General features: G+C 53.4%; 2 protein-coding genes across 9 annotated transcripts in view; one reads left to right on the forward strand and one right to left on the reverse strand.

Moving 5' to 3' along the window:
• Positions 1 to 730: 730 nt before the first annotated feature.
• On the forward strand, positions 731 to 1939 carry ZNF575 (zinc finger protein 575; the record flags this gene model as incomplete). The annotated part of the gene is made up of 2 exons (XM_080703198.1): positions 731 to 827; positions 1281 to 1939. 2 exons carry the CDS (start codon positions 731 to 733, stop codon positions 1937 to 1939), a joined length of 756 nt encoding a protein of 251 aa, XP_080559324.1.
• A 6710-nt stretch (positions 1940 to 8649) lies between these two features.
• The window catches only part of XRCC1 (X-ray repair cross complementing 1), a gene marked incomplete at both ends in the record, with an annotated part of 30995 nt that continues 21840 nt past the window's right edge, over positions 8650 to 17804 (reverse strand). For 2 of the 8 annotated variants that reach the window (XM_080702358.1, XM_080702356.1), the window contains 13 exons: positions 8650 to 8763; positions 8840 to 8911; positions 9305 to 9399; positions 10394 to 10533; positions 10614 to 10665; positions 11452 to 11584; positions 11717 to 11810; positions 14644 to 14760; positions 15368 to 15623; positions 15954 to 16065; positions 16139 to 16248; positions 16909 to 17017; positions 17104 to 17178. In XM_080702358.1, coding sequence (XP_080558484.1) covers positions 8650 to 8763; positions 8840 to 8911; positions 9305 to 9399; positions 10394 to 10533; positions 10614 to 10665; positions 11452 to 11584; positions 11717 to 11810; positions 14644 to 14760; positions 15368 to 15623; positions 15954 to 16065; positions 16139 to 16248; positions 16909 to 17017; positions 17104 to 17178 — 1479 coding nt within the window. Of the gene's footprint in view, positions 8764 to 8839; positions 8912 to 9304; positions 9400 to 10393; positions 10534 to 10613; positions 10669 to 11451; positions 11585 to 11716; positions 11811 to 14643; positions 14761 to 15367; positions 15624 to 15953; positions 16066 to 16138; positions 16249 to 16908; positions 17018 to 17103; positions 17179 to 17804 lie in introns of all 8 variants that reach the window. The other 6 variants (XM_080702359.1, XM_080702360.1, XM_080702363.1 and 3 more) reach the window with 6 other exon arrangements.

Consider the following 17804-nt stretch of genomic DNA (forward strand, 5'->3'; position numbering starts at 1 on the left):
GGGGTCTCCGGGTTGCTACACAAGACTCGTTCCTTCTGTGTTTTCCTCCAGGTTCCCCTTCCGTCCTCCGCGGCTCCAGTTCCACGCCGGAGATGACACTGAGCGGCAAGAAGGACGCGGTTGGAGCGGTGTCCATTGACTGAGACGGCCAAAGCCGGGTAAAGCCGCCCCTTGCACGTGAAGTCCCGCCCACTGCGCTCTTAGGCCCCTCCCCTGGGATTGGGCGGCAAGAGGCCCGCCCACTCCGCTCGGAGGCCCCGCCCCTGGCCCGAGTTGCCGAGCAACTGACCTAGGTCCTTTTTGCAGACCCGCCCATCCCTTCTCCGCTCTCGCGGCCGGAGTTTGGGCGTGGACGGCCCCGCCCATCTGCACCCGGCTGGGCCCGCCCCGCGCCCGGCGGGCACGGCGTCCGAGGCAGAGCGGCCCCGCCTCCAAGCTGAGTCCGAGTTAAGGAGGCCCAGCGGTCCAAAGCTTCAATCCTGGGTTCGACCTGCAGCGGGATTGCTTCTTGGCTTCTTGATTAATTTGCATATCCCCGCCCGTTTGCTTTTAGGCTCCGCCTTCCCGCCGCGTCTGCTCTTGTCTTAGGATCCCAGACTTACATAGAACTCGGTCCTAGACAGACTGACCTCTGATTTTAGGCTCTTCGACCCTATCCCCATCAACCTGGTAATCGCCGGCGTTACCTCGCCCTCTCCCCACCCCGCCCCTAGGTTCCTGTATCCTCAGGATGCTGGAGCGCGGCACGAAGTCCGAGGCCGGGGCCACGAATCCTAGTTCCCCTGGCAAGGACCCGGTGGCCAGAGGAGCTGAGAGCGGCCCTACCTGTGAGTAGGACTCATTCCCCTGGAATATCACAGCTTGGGGAATCTTGGGGTCAGAGTTCAGAGGCCCTGGATTATGACTCCTCGGGGTTCCCTGGAATGGGTCGTTCTGGAGAACACCTCAGAACGTTTGTTTGGCTTTGGGAAACCAGTTTGCTAGGTAGGGCCCAGGAAATTGCAGGTGGCACAAGGGGGATAACGTGTGGGATTTCAGGGTAATTACTGGAAATGGAACCTTAATAGCTTCAGGAAAGCCTAATAGCTTTGGGCACCCAGGTAGGTAACCCCTGGGAGCCCCTCAGGATGATGAAGGGGGGGAAGGGGGAGCAGAAACAGTATCATTTGGGAAATTGGTGTGGCATTTGAAATGCCCAGGTACACTTTGAGGGGCCTAGGCTGGCATAGCCCCAGGGCGTTGGCTGCTTCCTGGAGCCCACCCGTCCTCCTGTCCCCCAGCTCCCCACCAGGGCCCGCTGCAGAAGTCCAGCCAGGCGGCTCCGGGGCCCACCGCGGCTGGAGGCGCGCCTTCCCGGCCCCGCCGCCGGCCCCCGCCCCAGCGCCCGCACCGCTGCCCTGACTGTGACAAGGCCTTCTCCTACCCGTCCAAGCTCGCCACGCACCGGTTAGCGCACGGCGGCACCCGCCCGCACCCTTGCCCCGACTGCCCCAAGGCCTTCTCCTACCCTTCCAAGCTGGCGGCGCACCGCCTCACGCACAGCGGCGCCCGCCCGCACCCCTGCCCGCACTGCCCCAAGGCCTTCGGCCACCGCTCCAAGCTGGCGGCCCACCTCTGGACCCACGCGCCCACCCGTCCCTACCCGTGCCCCGATTGCTCCAAGTCCTTCTGCTACCCCTCCAAGCTGGCGGCCCACCGCCACACGCACCACGCCACCGATGCCCGCCCCTATCCTTGCCCACACTGCCCCAAGGCCTTCTCATTTCCCTCCAAGCTGGCTGCCCATCGCCTGTGTCACGACCCTCCCACCGCGCCGGGCAGCCAGGCCACTGGGCGACACGGATGCTCCAGCTGTGGCCAGGCCTTTGGCCAGAGACGCCTCCTGCTGGTTCATCAACGCAGCCACCACCAGGCGGAGGGGCAGGGGGAGAGAGAGTGAGCCCTCCGCTGGGCTCACGGTCAGCTCCCGTCAATAAAGAGATTTCTAAGCGCAGCTGCACGGGCTTGCCTCTTCCAGATAGCTGGCAGGGAGCGGGCTTGGCTATTTGTTCCAGGTTCAGACTTAGACTAAGGCTGCATGCCTGTAATCTCAGTACTTGGGAAGCTGAGACAGGAGGATCGCAGGTTCCGGGAGAGCAGCAGCAAGTAGTGAGACTCTCATCAACCTAGTGAGACCCTGTTTTATTTTTAAAAATTTTTTTGTGGTACTGGAAATTAAACCCAGGGGCATTCTACCTAGGAGCTATACCCCTGCCCCTATTTCTTTTAATTCTTTATTTTGAATTGGCCTCACTACATCGCAGAGGGCCTTACTAAGCAGCTGAGGCTGGCTGTGAACCTGCAATCCTCCTGTATCAACCTCCCAAATAATGGGATTACAAGCATGCACCACTATGCCACATTTGAGTCACTGTTTTAAAATAAAAGTAAAATAGGGCTGGGGGTGTAGCTCAGAAGTAGAACGCCCTAGGTTCAACCCCTAGTAACACACACACACACACACACACACACACACACACACACAAATTTAAGAGACTGAGGAACTCTGCTCACCTGGAAGGCAACTGGTCAACCAGAGTTGGGTCTCAAGCCATGGATCTGGAACTGTGGTTTGATGTCACGGGTTCTGCCTGATTCTTCCCACCCGTTTGTATGGCACCCACCCGTTTGTATGGCACCCACCCGTTTGTATGGCAAAGGTGAAAAATGTCTGCTAGCATCTTGGGTTGCTGAGGAATGTGAGCAAACAAGCTTCCTTCCTATTGTTGTTAAAAGTTTAACTTGGTGCCCCCACCTTGGCCATATGACTGGATCTGAGACATTTAAAATAAGCACTTGCAGCCGGGCGTGGTGGCACATGCTCGTAATCCCAGCATTTGGGAGGCTGAGACCAGGGAATATCGTGGTTCAAGGACAGCCTCAGCTACTACTTAGTGAGGCCCTTTGGAATTCAGTGAGACCCTGTTTCAAAATAAAGAATAAAAATAGGACTGGGGGTGTGGCTCAGAGATAGAATGTCCCTGGCTTTCACCCCCAGTACTGCAAAAAATAAAAAATTTTAAAAAATTTTTAAAAATAAGCACCTGTTTGAACGAGGCGTGGTGGCACAGGCTTGTCATCCCAGCATTGGGGAGGCTGAGAGAGAAGGATTGTGGTTCTCGGCCAGCCTCAGCTACTTAGTGAGGCCCTTTGTAACTCAGTGAGACCCGGTTTCAAAATAAAGAATAAAATATAGGGCTGGGGGTACAGCTCGGAGGTAGAATGCCCCTGGGTTCCATCCCCAGTACCACACACACACACACACACACACACACACACACACACACACACAAAAGCACTTGCTTGTTTCAAGTATTCATTCCACTTGTAGGAATTTATCCTGTAAACTCAGACATGGGAAAAAGGCATAAGGGATGTTCACTGCAGAATGATGGCTGTGGCTAATGCCTGGAAACAGTCCACATACGCATCAGTAGAGACCAGCTAGGGAATGATGACTCAGCCATGGAATGGAACACACAGCCAAGGGGGAGAGTCGGCGCTGCGTGTACTAATGTAGAAAGAGCCCTGGGATGCACCTGGTGAGGAAGGCAAGAGTAAAGGGCACGTCAGTGACAGGACAAGACATTTAAAAGCCCCAGCTCTGAAGCCACTCCCTAGGAGTTGCAGGGACTTGGACCTGTGTCACTTTGAATGCAGATGCCTTATCTTTTTTTTTTTTTTTTTTTTTGCGGTACTTTAGATTGAACCCAGGGGCGTTCTACTTCTGAGCTATACCCCATCCCTATTTTTTATTCTTTATTTTGAAGCAGGGTCTGACTGAGTTGTGGAGGGCCTAAGTAGCTGAGGCTGGCTGCAAACCCAGATCCTCCTGTCTCAGTCTCCCAAGTACTGGGATTACGAGTGTGCCCCACCACACTCGGCTAGATGCCTTATCTTTAAGTCAGGTGTTTTATAAGGCATTTTAATGGGGCAAGCATCATGTCCAGCAGTCAGTTCCCCTTTCAGAGTGTTCCTCCTACTATAAGGATGAGTGAGCTAGCATTGAACTGTTCCGTGTTCTATATATTTGCACTAAGAACCTACTGTTGGCTGCACTCTGCATGAGGTGTTAGGGGCACCGTGGTGAACATCTGGTTGAATGAAGACACTGGACACTAAACAAGTAGTGGCCGAGGGGCAGGGACCAGCCAGGTCTATTTACAAGAACAAGCGTGGGAGCTTTGGCATCCTCTCCCTAGCTAAGAATCACCACAAGGCTGTAGTAAGGCAGTCTATGGTATTGGCTTGGGAACAGACCAATCGGAGAGAAATGAGAGCTCAGAAACAGGCCTCTGCTTATACTGACATATGACAATAGATAAGAGGGTGGCAAACTTCCTGTACAGGGCCAGATTGTATTGTAGTCTTAGGTTTTGCAGGCCATAGTGTTTGCTACTAGTCAGCTCTGTGGCTGGAGCAGAAAAGCAGCCATACACATTATTAAACATACATACATAAAGGGAAGTGGCTGTGTTCCAGTGAACTTTATTTACAAGCCAGGCATGGTGGTGGCTTATAAATCCCAGTCCTAGGATACTAAGATCACAGATTTGCAGCCAACCTCAGCAGTTCGGCAAGGCTCTCAGCAACTTAAGACTCTGTTTTAAAAAAAAAAATGAAATAGGGTTGGGAGTATATCTCAGAATGCTGCTAAATTCAATCCCCAGTACCACAACAAATAAGTAAAACTATTTACAAAAACTCTTTTGCCTGTGGGCTACAGTTTGCCGATCCCCGCTGTGTAGGAGCGGGGAAAAGACAGATTTATCAGTAAATGAGGCCACGAGACAAGGAGAAAAATGGGATCCATGGTATGCAGAGTACTATCCCTTAAAGGTGCTCATATTCTGATCCCCAGAACCCAGAGTCTGCAGGCAGATGTCTAGATGATCCTGATTTTTCAGGTAGGGCCAGTGTGATCACAAGGTCCTTACATGGGGAAAAAAAAGCAACAGGAGTCACAAGATAACATGAAGATGGAAGCTGAGATTAGAGTGGTGGAAGGCCCCAAGCTGGGGAATTGAAGCAGCCTCTAAATGCTAGAAAGGCTAGGAAATGGGTCCCTTCTTAGAGCCTCCACACCTGCTGAAGACCTGCCACGTGTGGACACTTTGTTAGACCATTAAAGATGATTCTGGACTATGGACCTCCAGATCTGTAAGGAAATAAATGTGTTGTTTAAAACCACTATGCCTATGGTGATTTGTTACAGCAACAATAGGAAATGAATATGGATCCTTACCTCACACCACACACAAAGATAAGTTTCTGGTGACTTATAATGTAAATTTGAGGAGCAAAACTCAAGTATTTAGATGGGAGTGAAAGAGAATTAGTAATCACATAAGCAGAAAAAGTATCCTTAGGAGACCTAAAAGTAAATAAATCATAATCTCGGTGTGGTGGTGCAGGCCTATAATCCTAGAATGTGGGAGCCTGAGACAGCAGGATGGCAGGTTTGAGGACAGACTCAGCATGTAGAGACTTTCAAAGTAGCAACATTGTTCCAAAATAAAAATAAAATAGGGTGTAGCTTGGAGGTAGACTGTCCCTGGGTTCAATCCCCAGAACTACAATAACATCATCACCATCACCACCACCACCATCATCATCATCAGTCTGGGGTGTAGCTTGGAGGTAAAAATGCCCCTGGGCTCAATCCCCAGCGCCACACACACAAAGTGTAAATGGCTGACAGCCTCAATACTATAAGAGTATACCATGGGCTCTGTATTCTGTTATGTATGTGTGAGGAAGGGCCTTGAGGAGGTGCTGTCGGAGCTGAGATACATGAAAGTTGTGCAAGATGGAACAAGAGATTAGTTGTGGAAAGTATTCAGCAGAAGGGGTAGAACTGAGCAGACCCATGGGACTGAGCATGCCACTGTGCTGCAATCTAAGGCTGCCTCAGGCCTTAGGTAGGGAGGGATAAAGTTTCCCCTTCCTTCAAACCTGGCGGTATTGCTTTACCCATATTTATACGGAGTTGTCCCTGCAGAGTTCTTCTAATCAGCCACACCACCCGCCGTTTCAAGGACAAAAACTCATTTGAGAGGTGTTGATTTGGTTCAAACTTATTTTTTACAGATGAGGATTTACCCACAACCGAGGCAGTAGCTGAGTCCACGTAGATGGTGGTTCTCCTGATGGTACCCGGCTGCTCTTTGAGAATGTCCAATCTGCCCCTGCCTCGGGGCCTTTGAGCCTGTTTTCCCTCTGCTGGGTGGGCAGGCGCTCCCGCACATCTCCCAGGTCTGTGCAGAGTGGAAGCCGCCCCTACCCCAGTTTAATTTGCTCTCACCGCACTTCCCACTGCCCGGCATGTACACTCCCCGGATCTCCCTGCCTAGCGTGCTGTCAGCCCCATGAGAGCAGAGACAAGTGCCTGTCTTCACACTGCGTCCTCAGTGCCACGGAGGGTGTGGCAGGCAGAATACAGGCTTCCCCGGGATGCTCACCTCCTAATCCCTGGCCTCTGGAAATGCATGGCAAAGGAGAATTAACGCAGGAAAAGAAATTAAGGGGGCCAACCGGCCGCTCTTCAGAGGTTATTCCAGATGATCTAAGTGGGCGCAGTATAATCACAGTGCCTTTAGATGTGAAGAATGAGCCGGGCGTGGTGGCGCACGCTTGTAATCCAGCATTTGGGGGGCTGAGACCGGAGGATCACAGTTCGCGGACAGCCTCGGCTACTTAGTGAGGACCTTCACAACTCAGTGAGACTGTTTCAAAAAAAAAAAAGACTAAAAAATAGGGCTGGGGTGTAGCTTGGAGGTAGAACACCCCTAGGTTACATCCCCACTACTGAGAAAAAAAAATTTTTTTAAATGGAAGAATGAAACAAGAGGCAGGTACAGTTATGCCACCTCAGAGACTCAGTTGACCTTGGCTGGCTTGGCTATGGGAAGGGAGTGGAATATGGGTGGTCTCTAAGAAGCTGGCAAAGGCAAGCAGGTTCACCCATAAAGCTTCCACATTGCTAGCTTTGCCTACACCTTGGTTTTTAGCTCAGATACTCAGACTTCAAACCTCCAGGCCTCTGAGATGGTAAATTTCTGTTGTTTGAAGCCACTGTTTATGGTTCACTGGCTACAGCAGCCCCAGCGCACAGGAATAGTGAGTGCTCAGTACGAGTGTGGGTGGATGAAGAAACACGCAGTCTAATGCTGCCTTCATGTCAAAAAACAAAGGTTGTCAGCCGGGTGAGGTGGCGCATGCTTGTAATCCCAGCATTCGGGAGGCTGAGACCTGGAGGAGCACAGTTCGCAGACAGCCTCAGCTATTTAGTGAGGCCCTCTGTACCTCAGTGAGACCCAGTTTCAAAATAAATAAAAAATAGGGTAGGGGGTATAGCTCGGAGGTCAAATGCCCCTGGGTTCCATCCGGAGACCCGCCAAAACAAAACAAAACAAAAAAAAACAAAGGTCACTAGCTGGGCGTGGTGGCACACGCTTGTAATCCCAGCATTCAGGAGGCTGAGACAGGAGGATCCCGGTTCACAGACAGCCTCAGCTACTTTGTGAGGTCCTTGCAACTCAGTGCGAACCAATTTCAAAATAAAGAATAAAAAATAGGGCTAAGGGTGTGGTTTGGAGGTAGAATGCCCCTGGGTTCTATCCCCAGTACCATACACACCCACAAAAGGTCAAGAGGGGGAAAGGTGTGTGTGAGATTATTAGCTCTTGGTTGTTTGACATATACGGGCTTGGCCCAAAGGTCAAATCTCAAACCCAACTCCAGCCTGGTCTCTGCCAGGCTCAAACTCTCTCCAGATTTCCCCAACACCTCGATAAAGTCCAAGTTCTCAGCCCGAATACACATTCCTTCAGGGAAGCCCTGTCCATCAGGACCTTCCACGGTGGCAGAAGAGTTCTCTATCTGCACTGTCAAGACAGTAACCACTGAGCACTCGAAATGTGCCACCGATATGCCCGAGGAAGTGAAATTTTCATTAATTTTAATTAACTTAAGCAGCCATCCATATCTGGCAGCTGCCATCTGGACAGTGGAGCCACAAGGACTGTGTCCAGCTTTCCAAGGTCCTTTCTTCTCCAAGGACAGCAATGCTCTTCTGACTGCCTTGGGCTGGTTCCTCCCCGGCACCCCCAGCCTTTGCCCATGGCCTGGTGTGCGTCTACAGCGCCGACCTTTCTTCTGTCCCGATTCCCTGACATTGAGCTCAGTTCCTACCTTCAATTGCGAGACCCGTGAACCGGGTTCCAGCCCTCCAGGGAGGGACAACTAGGATGCAGAAACGCCTCCGCGGAGCAGAGCAAGTGAAGGGGCAGCACTGAGTGGCAGATTCCTGATTCTCTGCCTTTCACCAGCACCAGGATGCGGGGCCAGGCAGAGGAGACAGCTCCTTCCCCTCTGATGGAGGGGCCTGGCATTCTTCCCAGAGTCTAGGACAGGTAGCCCACACACTGGCCCTCACAGAGAGGAAGCAAATCCAAGCATCAGATGTGAGCTGGGAGCCTCGGGGAGTTTGGGGAGACTCCTGAGTGCAACCAGGCAGCGACTCCAAACCAAGCCACCTTTATTAAACTTGTCTTCTGTGGGTGGGTGTGTGTGTGCATACGGGCATACACACATGCACAAGTGCGTACTTCAGGCCTGGGGGACCACCCCATAGAGCTGGTGGGGAAGTAACTTTTGCTTCTCGTTGCAACTGTAGATCCATCGGGGACGGACGAATGCCAGGGAGGGGTTGTCCATCAGAGCCTGGGGGGCACATGGGAATACGTCATCAAGGGGAGGGCAGGGGTGTGAAGTTGGGCTCACCTCCTCTGGAGCTCACCTCCTCGAAGCTGGGATCCCACTCCTGTGCCGTGATCACAAACTGGACCCGGTCACTCATATAGTCCTCAAGCTCCCTGGAGGAGAAGAGGCAGAGGGTACAGGGTGGAGTCAGCCTCCCTCCTCTCAGCACTTGACCTCCAGCCTTCCTCCTACACCCCCGGGGCTGCCTGTGGGGCCTCCGTGGTGTGTGAGTCTCCACACACCAACCCTGCCAAGCCAGAGTGAGGACCCTCATGACGGTGCTTTCAGAAGGGGGCAAGACCCTGCCTTTAGAGAAGAGCCGGGGCAGAGGCAATGCGCGGGGGCTGCCTAGCACAGCAGACAGGGCTGGCACATGGACTCTAAGACCTGTGTCTGCCTGCTGGCCATGCCCCTTCTCTATCCTCCTGATCATCTTCCTTCCTACAACCTGCCCTCCACTGTGCCCCGGAGCCTTCCCCGGGACCTCACTTCTCTCACACACTGACCCGTTGAAGGCCGTGACATATCGGATGAGTTTCCGCCGCTCGTCCCCAGGGAACTCCCCATACAGGAAGAAGTGTTTGCCCTGGAAGAAGTCTGCAGGAGAGATGGAGGAAGAGGGAAGTGTCAGCTCCCCGAGTTTCAAGGCATCAGCCTGGAACAACAGAACACTTGCAGCCAAGGCAGGGAGGTGGCTCAGCCAAGGCTAAGGACAGTGCTCACAGAGCAGGAACTTCCCAGGCCGCAGCCCCTCAGAGCCTCCTGGTTTTAGGAGGGAAGGCGGTTGCTATGACGGCACCGCAGCTCTGGGAGCTGGACTGTAGGCAGCTGCCCGGCTGGCTACGATGAGCGGCCACTTCTTCACCCGGCTGGCTCATCTGTCCAGCCAGTGCCCTCTTTGGCTCTGGCCTCCAGAGTGGCACTCTCCTCTTCCCATTTTCACTGGTCTTCCAGAAGGCCGCTGACTTGCCGCTGTCACCTCTGGAACTTTAGAGGATCAAAGCTCAAGAGATGGCAGCGGTGCGCAAGGCTTTCCAGCGGCCCAAAACCTCACCTCCGCTCAAACCCTGACCACTTCTCCCTCCATTCTTTTTTTTTTTTTAGTGGTACTGAGGATGGAACCCAGGGGCCCTCTACCTCCGGGCTACACTCCCAGACCTATTTTATATTTTATTTGGAAACAGGGTCTCTTAAGCCAGCTGAGACTGGCTTCGAACCTGAACGATCCTTCTGTCTCAGCCTCCCAAGCGTGGGGATTACAAGCGTGTGCTACCACGCCCGGCTTCTCCCTCCATTCTTGACCAGAGGAGGCTCAGGCTTCCATGCTCCCACCCCTGCAACCTCTGCAGTTTTCCCATCTTTCTTTCTTTCCTTCCATTCCTTTTCTCCCTCCTTGCCTTTCCTTCTTACGAGGAGTTGAAGTCAGAGGAAGTTTCAGAGAGGACGCTGAAGACAAGGGGAGCGGCCAGGAGAACATGGAGGTGGCCACAGTGAGGAGTGGTCTGGGGCACAGAGATCCTAGGGCTGGCGGGGGCAAGGCAAGGAACGAAGGGACAAGATCCCAGTTCAGAGAGATGGCGGGCTCTCCAACCTGGGAGCTCAGGAATTGGCAGGTCGGGGGACGCCGGGTGCTTCTCATCATCTGTGTTCTCATCTGTGGAGCCTGCATATGGGTCCTCGCCGTTCTCCTCCTGCCCGGAGGGCTGCCTCTGCTCCCTCTGCTCGGCCACCCTGGCAGCCAAGTGGGAGAGGATGAGCACCCATGGTGGATGCTCACCAGGGCCAGGTGCCCCATACAACATCCAGCCTACCTCCTCAGCTCATCCTCAGTGTCCCCGGAGTCGTCTGCTCCATTGTCCTGTCCTCCTATGAGGAGAGGCTCAGTCAACGAGAAGGGCACACTTCATCTTCTGGGAAGTCTGGTAACCCTTCCTTCCCAGTATGGTACTGAGCATAGATCTGGGAACCCCAAACCCAACTTCAAATGCCCTCTAGTTCCAGTAATCTGAGCCATGAGTCCCCTCCTCCCATTCCATTTATCTGGAATCTAGTTTCTTCTTCCCTCAGACCTAGGAGTCCAGGCCCCAGCCCTACTCTCTCAGACCCAGGTCTAGGCCCAGCCCTCCTCCCTCAGACTCAGTGGGGTCCAAGCCCCAGTCTTCCTCCCTCAGACCCAGAGGTCTAGGCCCTAAGACCTCCTCCCTCAGACCCAGGGGTCCAGGCCCCAACCCTCCTCTCTCAGGCTAGGGTTCCATGCCCCATCCCTCCTTCCTCAGACCCGGGAACCCAGCCCTAGCACTTTTCCCTCAGATCCAGGGGTTCAGACCTTAGCACTCCTCTCTCAGGCCAGAGTTCCAGGCCCCAACCCTCCTCCCTCAAACCCAGGGGTCCAGGTCCCAGTCCTCCTCCCTCAGACCCAGGTCCAGGCCCCAGTCCTCCTCCCTCAGACCTAGAGGTCCAGGCCCCAGTCCTCTTCCCTCAGACCTAGGGGTCCAGGCCCAGCCCTCTTCCCTCAGACCTAGGGGTCCAGGCCCCAACCCTCCTCCCTCAGACGTAGAGGTCCAGGCCCCAGTCCTCCTCCCTCAGATCCAGGGGTCCAGGCCCCAGCCCTCCTCCCTCAGACCAAGGCCTCTTCCCACAGACTCTAACCTGACTGCTCCTCCTCAGTGTCTGTATCTTCCTGGGGCCCCGGTGAGGGTGCTTTGGTCTTTTTAGGGGTTGGTGGCCTCTGGGGTGAGCTGGGCCCAGCTGCCTGGGGGGGCTTGGTTTTGATCTGGGAGTGCTGTGGAAGGAGAGGTGATGAGTGAGGAGGGCAGGAGCAGAGAAGGCATGAGTGGGGCTGCTTGCAGGAGGCGGGGGTAGAGAGGCTGGGGTACCCGTGCTGCCCTCCCCCGCACAGGCAGGGGCGTCAGACCTTCCGGGAATGCTTAGGTGTTTCATCCCCGCTGCTGCCGCTGTGAGAGCCCCCCTCATCCTCGCTACTGGAGCCAGGTCCTGCCATGAGGTACCTAGGGGGAGGAGCAGGGCCTCAGACAAACGGCACAGAGTCTTGTGAAGGGGGAGGGGAGTATTCAGGAGGTAAGAGCCAAGGGCATTTACTACACACTCAAGGTGGGATCCTGCTCTCTCCCGCTGGCCCCTCCCAGCTCAGAAAGGGCCCCACTGGCCCCAGTCAGCCAGGTACTCTCAGACCTGAGCACATTCCACCCCCTTGGGGAAGAAGTGTCTCATTTCAGAGGAAAGAAAAATCGGAAAGAGCCTTCCGCTTTGAAAATCAAAGTGAGATTCTCATTAAGAGAATGTCTATGAACTAAGGGAAAATTCTCAAAAGCAAATACAGCCAGTCTTCTTTATCTAGGGTTCTACATCTGTGGATTCAACTAATTGTGGATGAAAAATACTCAGGAAAAGCCTTGCCTCTGTACTGAACAGGTAGAGAATGCCATTATTCCTCAAACAACATAGTAGAGAAAGTATTTCCATAGTGTTAGATTTTATAAATCACCTAGACACTTTTTTTTTTTTTTTTGCAGTACTGGGGATTGAACCCAGGGGCATTCTACCTCTAAGTTATACCCCCAGCCCTATTTTTATTCTTTATTTTAAAACAGGGTCTCACTAAGTTGCGGAGGGCCCAAGTAGCCAAGGTTGGCCGTGAACCTGAAATACTGTCTCAGTCTCCCAAGTACTGGGATTACAAGCGAGTGCCACCCCGCCCAGCTACCTGGAAATGACTTAAAGTATGTGGGAGAGCCAGGTATGGTGGCGCACGTTTGTAATCCCAGCATTTGCAAGGCTGAGACCAGAAGATCGCAGTTCACGGACAGCCTCAGCTACTTAGTGAGACCCTCTGCAACTCAGTGAGACCCTGTTTCAAAATAAAAAAATAAAAAATAGGGCAGGGGGTGTAGCTCGGAGGTAAAATGCCTCTGGGTTCCATCCCCAGACCCACAAAAATAAATAAATAATAAATAAATAATAGCTAAAAATAAATAAAAAATAAAGTATGTGGGAGGATGTGCATAGGTTACATACAAATATCATACCATTATTTATGTGTGTGTGTGGTACTGAAGATTGAACTCAGGGGCGCTTTACCACTGAGCTACACCCCTTTTTTATTTTGATACAGGGTCTCAATAAGTTGCCGAGACTGATCTTGGAACTTGTGATCCTCCTGCCTCAGTCTCCTGAGTAGCTGGGATTACAGGCATGTGCCGCCGTGCCTGATCAACAGTGTTTTACCCAAGAGACCTGAGCATGCGCAGAATCTTCATGTGTGTGTGTGTGTGTGTGTCCTGAATCTCAACTCCCAGCTCCCAGTGATACCACATGCACAGCTCCTCATGCCAAGGATGCTCCAGGAAAGGAATCCTCCCAGCTGTAATAACACCAGCCACAGCTAAGGCTTACTGGGGGCTTTGTATGTGCCAGGAACTGTCCCAAGTGCTTGACAAAGGCCAAGTCACTGAATCTTGAGGCCAGGGCTCTTTTTAGTCCATTTTACAGGTGAAGAAACTAAGACACAGAGAGAGAGTGGCTCTGCCTCCCAAGGATGCACATTAGGACTCTTCACATAAAATTTGGCTGTTTCAAAGCTGGAGAAACACCAGTCAGGTTTGTTTATTTATTTTTTAGTGGTGCTAGGGATCAAAACCAGGACACTGTGCATGCTAAGAAGGTACTCTGCCTCTGAGCTACAACCCTAGCCCCAAAGATATTTTTCAAAACTCAATTTGTAAGCTGCGTGTGGTGGCACACACTTGTAATCCTAGTATTTGGGAGGCTGAGACAGGAGGATTGCAGGTTCACAGCCAGCCTCAGCTATTTGGTGAAGCCCTCTGCAACTTAGTGAGACCCCATTTCAAAATAGAAGACTAAAAAAATAGGGCTAGGGGTGTAACTCAGAGGTAGAACATTCCTGGGTTCAATCCTTAGTACTGAAAAAAAAAAACCAAACAAACATCAAAAAACTCAATTTAAGCCGGGCGTGGTGGCTCACACTTGTAATCCCAGCATTTGGAAGGCTGAGACCAGAGAATCACGGCTCACAGACAGCCTCAGCTACTTAGTGAGGCCCTCTGCAACTCAGTGAGACCCGGTTTCAAAATAAAGAATAAAAAATAGGGCAGGGGGTGTAGCTCAGAGGTCAAATGCCCCTGGGTTCCATCCCCAGACCCGCAAAAAACAAACAAACAAACAAACAAATAAAAAACTTAATTTGTAGATGGGCATGGTGGCACATGCCTGTAATCCCAGTACATGGGAGGCTGAGCCAGGAGGATCACAGGTTCAAGGCCAGCCTCAGCAACTAACCAGAGCCCCTTGTAACTTAGTAAGACCCTGTTTCAAAATAAAAAATAAAATAGGGATGGTAGAGGTAGCTTGGAAAGTACAAAGTATAAAGAACAAAACAGGACAAGCCAAAACAAACAAACAAAAACCCTCAATTGGGGTTATGGTAGGGAAATCCATACCCTGGACTCTATCCTTGAATTTTTAAAAATATGGTGAGTTTTCTGAATTTTTTTATTTTTGTTAATCCACTTTCCTCCATGTGCTCCTTGGGCTCTCTTAGGCCGACGATGATCCAAATCTGGTTCCTGTGACCTGAACATACCCACCCTTCTTTCCAACGCGAGGCTGCGGTCTTGCCCGGCTTGCCGCCTGAAGCTTCCCCTTGGCCTTGCCTCCTTCTCAACAGGGCCTGCCCTTCCCCTGCCCCTCGACACTGAGCTCTCACTGGCAGGCTCCCATCCCTGGCACTGCCTGGCAGGGGATGAGGGGCAGGCTCGGTGTACATGTGCTGTGTGTGCCACGACAGGCGCAGTGAGGCCTCACCTCCGGGAAGGCAGCCGCCGCCGCATTCGGTGACAATCCAGCACCCACTCTTTACGCACAATGCGGCCTCCGAGGCCCAGCACCTGGCTGTACTTGGGGGTATTGGCAAAGGCACAGCTGGTGGGGAACAGAATTGAGGAGTGTTGGTTAGATGTGATCTGAGGGAAATGAGGGGTGACAGAGAAAGAGGGAGAAAGATGAGTAAAGACAGATATTGAGATAGACACTGGAGAAACAGAAAAGAGATGGGTGTCTGGGGATTTAGCTCAGTGGCAGGGCACTTGCCTAGCATACTCAAGGCACTGGGCTCAATCCTCAGCACTGAAAAAAAAACAAACAGAAAAATTATCATGCAATCCCAATATTTGGGAGGCTGTGATAGGAGGATTGCTGGTTCTCGGCTAGCCTCAGCAATTTGTAAGGCCCTATGCAACTTAGTGAGATCCTGTTTCAAAAATAAAGAATAAAATATTGAACTGGGGATAGAGCTCAGAGGTAGAATGTCCCTGGGTTCAATCCCCGGTACCACAAATGAGCGAGCGAGCGAGAGAGAGATGTAGAAATCAGTTAGAAAAAGGCAGAGGCTATAGAAAGCCAAGGAGACAGAGACAGAGACAGGGAAAAGGAGAGAGAAAGGTAGCAACACAGTGGGCAGAGAAAAAGCACAAAGGAAAGAAGGAGAAAGGAGCAGCAGTGGGACCTGGGGAAGAAGGCAAGGGCCTACATGAGGTGAGTGCTGTCCGCAGTCCAGTCTGGCCGGTACTTGGCTCCCAGCTCCAGGGCTTTGTCTCGAAGCTCTGAGCGGAAGGGGTTCTGGAAGCCACTCAGCACCACCACTACACCCTGAAGGATCTTCCCCAGCTCCTGTGGGCCAGCTCGGGTTCCCCTAGGCTCCGAGCCTTCTCCCCGGGGCTTCCCTGGTGCTGCCCCCTGTGCTGGGGCAGGAACAGCTGTGGAGGGGGCGCGGGTGGGAGCTGTCACTGGGGAACCAAAGGACAGAGAAATATTTACTAAATGTTTCTGGAACTAAATATCCAGCCCTCCTCCCTCAGACCCCGAGATTCAGATCTCCAGCCCTCCTCTCTCAACACAGGGGTCTAGACCCTAGCCTTCCTCCCTCAGACCCAGGGATCCAGACCTCCAGCCCTCCTCTCTCAACACAGGGGTCTAGACCCCAGCTCTCTTCCTTTGGACCCAGGGGTCCAGGACCCAACTTTTCTCCCTCAGACCCAAGGGTCCAATCCCCAGCCCTCCTCCCTCAGGCCCAGGGGTCCAGGTCCCTAAAGAAACAAGGAATCTAGTTTGCTCACATTTGGGCTTCTTGGGAGCAGGTGCTGATAGCTGGGCTGATGGTTTGCTGGGGGGCTTCCTTTCTTCTACGTTCAGATCCAACTTTCTCTTCCCTTTGGGGGACTCCTGAGGCTGAGAGGGTGGGAACAGGCTGAGGCTTCCAGCTTCTTCATTCCTCCATCCCACCAAAATCTAATGGTCTCACCTTAGAGGTGCTTCCTACAGCCCTGGAGACTGGAGAAGTCGAAGAGGCTGCACTGGAGGCCTGGAGTGTAGCTGTTGCATAGCTGGGTCCTGCTGGGTCGTTGGCTCTGGCTACAAAGGGAAAAAATGGATCCAAGATGAGAGGGCTGGTCCGGAGACCCCCACAGTTCCTATCTACAGGACACACAGATTTCATGCCCAAACCAGCAGTGATCTAGGGGTCCAAGTCCCAGCTCTCCTCCCTCAAATTCAGGGGTCCATGTCCCAGCCCTCCTCCCTCAGACTCAGGAGTCCAGGCCCTAGCCCTCCTCCCTTAGACCAAGAGGTCTAGGTCCCAGCCTTCCTCCCTCAGATTCATGAGACCAGACCCCAGCCCTCCTCCCTCAAACCCAGGAGTCCAGGACCCACCCCTCCCCCTCAGACACAGGGGTCAGGCCCTAGCCCTTCTCCCTCAGGCCTAGGGGTACAGGCCCAGCCCTTCTCTCTCAACTCAGGGGTCTAGGGCCAGCCCTCCTCCCTCAGACCCAGGGGTCCAGGCCCTAGCCCTCCTCCCTCACACACAGGGTCCAGGCCCCAGCCCTCCTCCTTCAGACACAGGGTCTAGGCCCAGCCCTCCTCCCTCAGACTCAGGGATTCAGCCCCAGCCCTCCTCCCTCAGACCCAGGGGTCCAGGCCCAGCCCTCCTCCCTCAGACCCAGGGGTCCAGGACCTAGCCTTCCTCCTCAGACCCCAGCCCTCTACTCACTCAGCACCCAAGTTTTCCACGCTCACCTGGGGATGTCTTGATCCGGCTGAAGAAGAGAGCCCCTGGTCTCAGGGAGCTGGCGCTCTCGTCCTCCTCCTTCACACGGAACTGGCCCAGCTTAGTCACTGTCACCTTCTAAGGTCCCGCAGGGTCAGTGCTATGGGAGGGCTGCTGGCAGGTGGGGGTGGGGAGCAAACTCAGGGGGAGGGCGTGGGGCTTACCTGGGATGGGGCTTCTGACTCATCTTTGTCTGGGGGGCTGTGAAGCCGTATGAAACTCAGGCCATAGGGAGAGTCCTGGGAAAGCAGAGGTGGGAGTCAGGATGCGTGGCCCCAGGCCCTCCCACTGAGGAAAGCCCGGTTCCGGCTCACCCCCCTGATGTTGACAAAGCCAGCGTCAACGATGCACTTCACGGAGCCCTAACTGCATCAGGCTCATCTCACGCCTTTCACATGCAGTCGCTCCTGCAGGCCCTCCCTGCAACTAGCGAAATCGGCTGGGTAGCCAAGCGAATCCACTCCCAAATGTTCAAACCCTGCCCAGGGATGGGAGGGAGTGCCGGGCACCACTTCCTCAACACAGAGACACTAGGCTCCTTCCCCCCTGCTGGTTGGAAGCAGAGCCAGGAGATGGGAGGAGCCTGAGTCCCAGGCTGACCAGCTTAACCTCCCAGAACAGCTGCAGGCGCAAGAAGTACAGCTCTACTGCATGGGGCCATCACATGCTCAGGCCTCACTGCACCACAGCCTGGCTCCCCTATAAGGATGAGGAAACAGGCCCAGAGAGGACAGGTCACTTGCCCAGGTTCACACAGCTAAAAATTGGTGTGGGAGGCCAGGTGTGGTGGTGAACACCTGTAATCCCAGTACTGGGGAGGCTAAGACAGGAGGATCATTGGTTGGAGGAGCCTCAGCAACTTAGC

The sequence above is a fragment of the Muscardinus avellanarius genome (assembly GCF_963383645.1).
Source record: "Muscardinus avellanarius genome assembly, chromosome: 10".
NCBI classification, from domain to species: Eukaryota; Metazoa; Chordata; class Mammalia; order Rodentia; family Gliridae; genus Muscardinus; species Muscardinus avellanarius.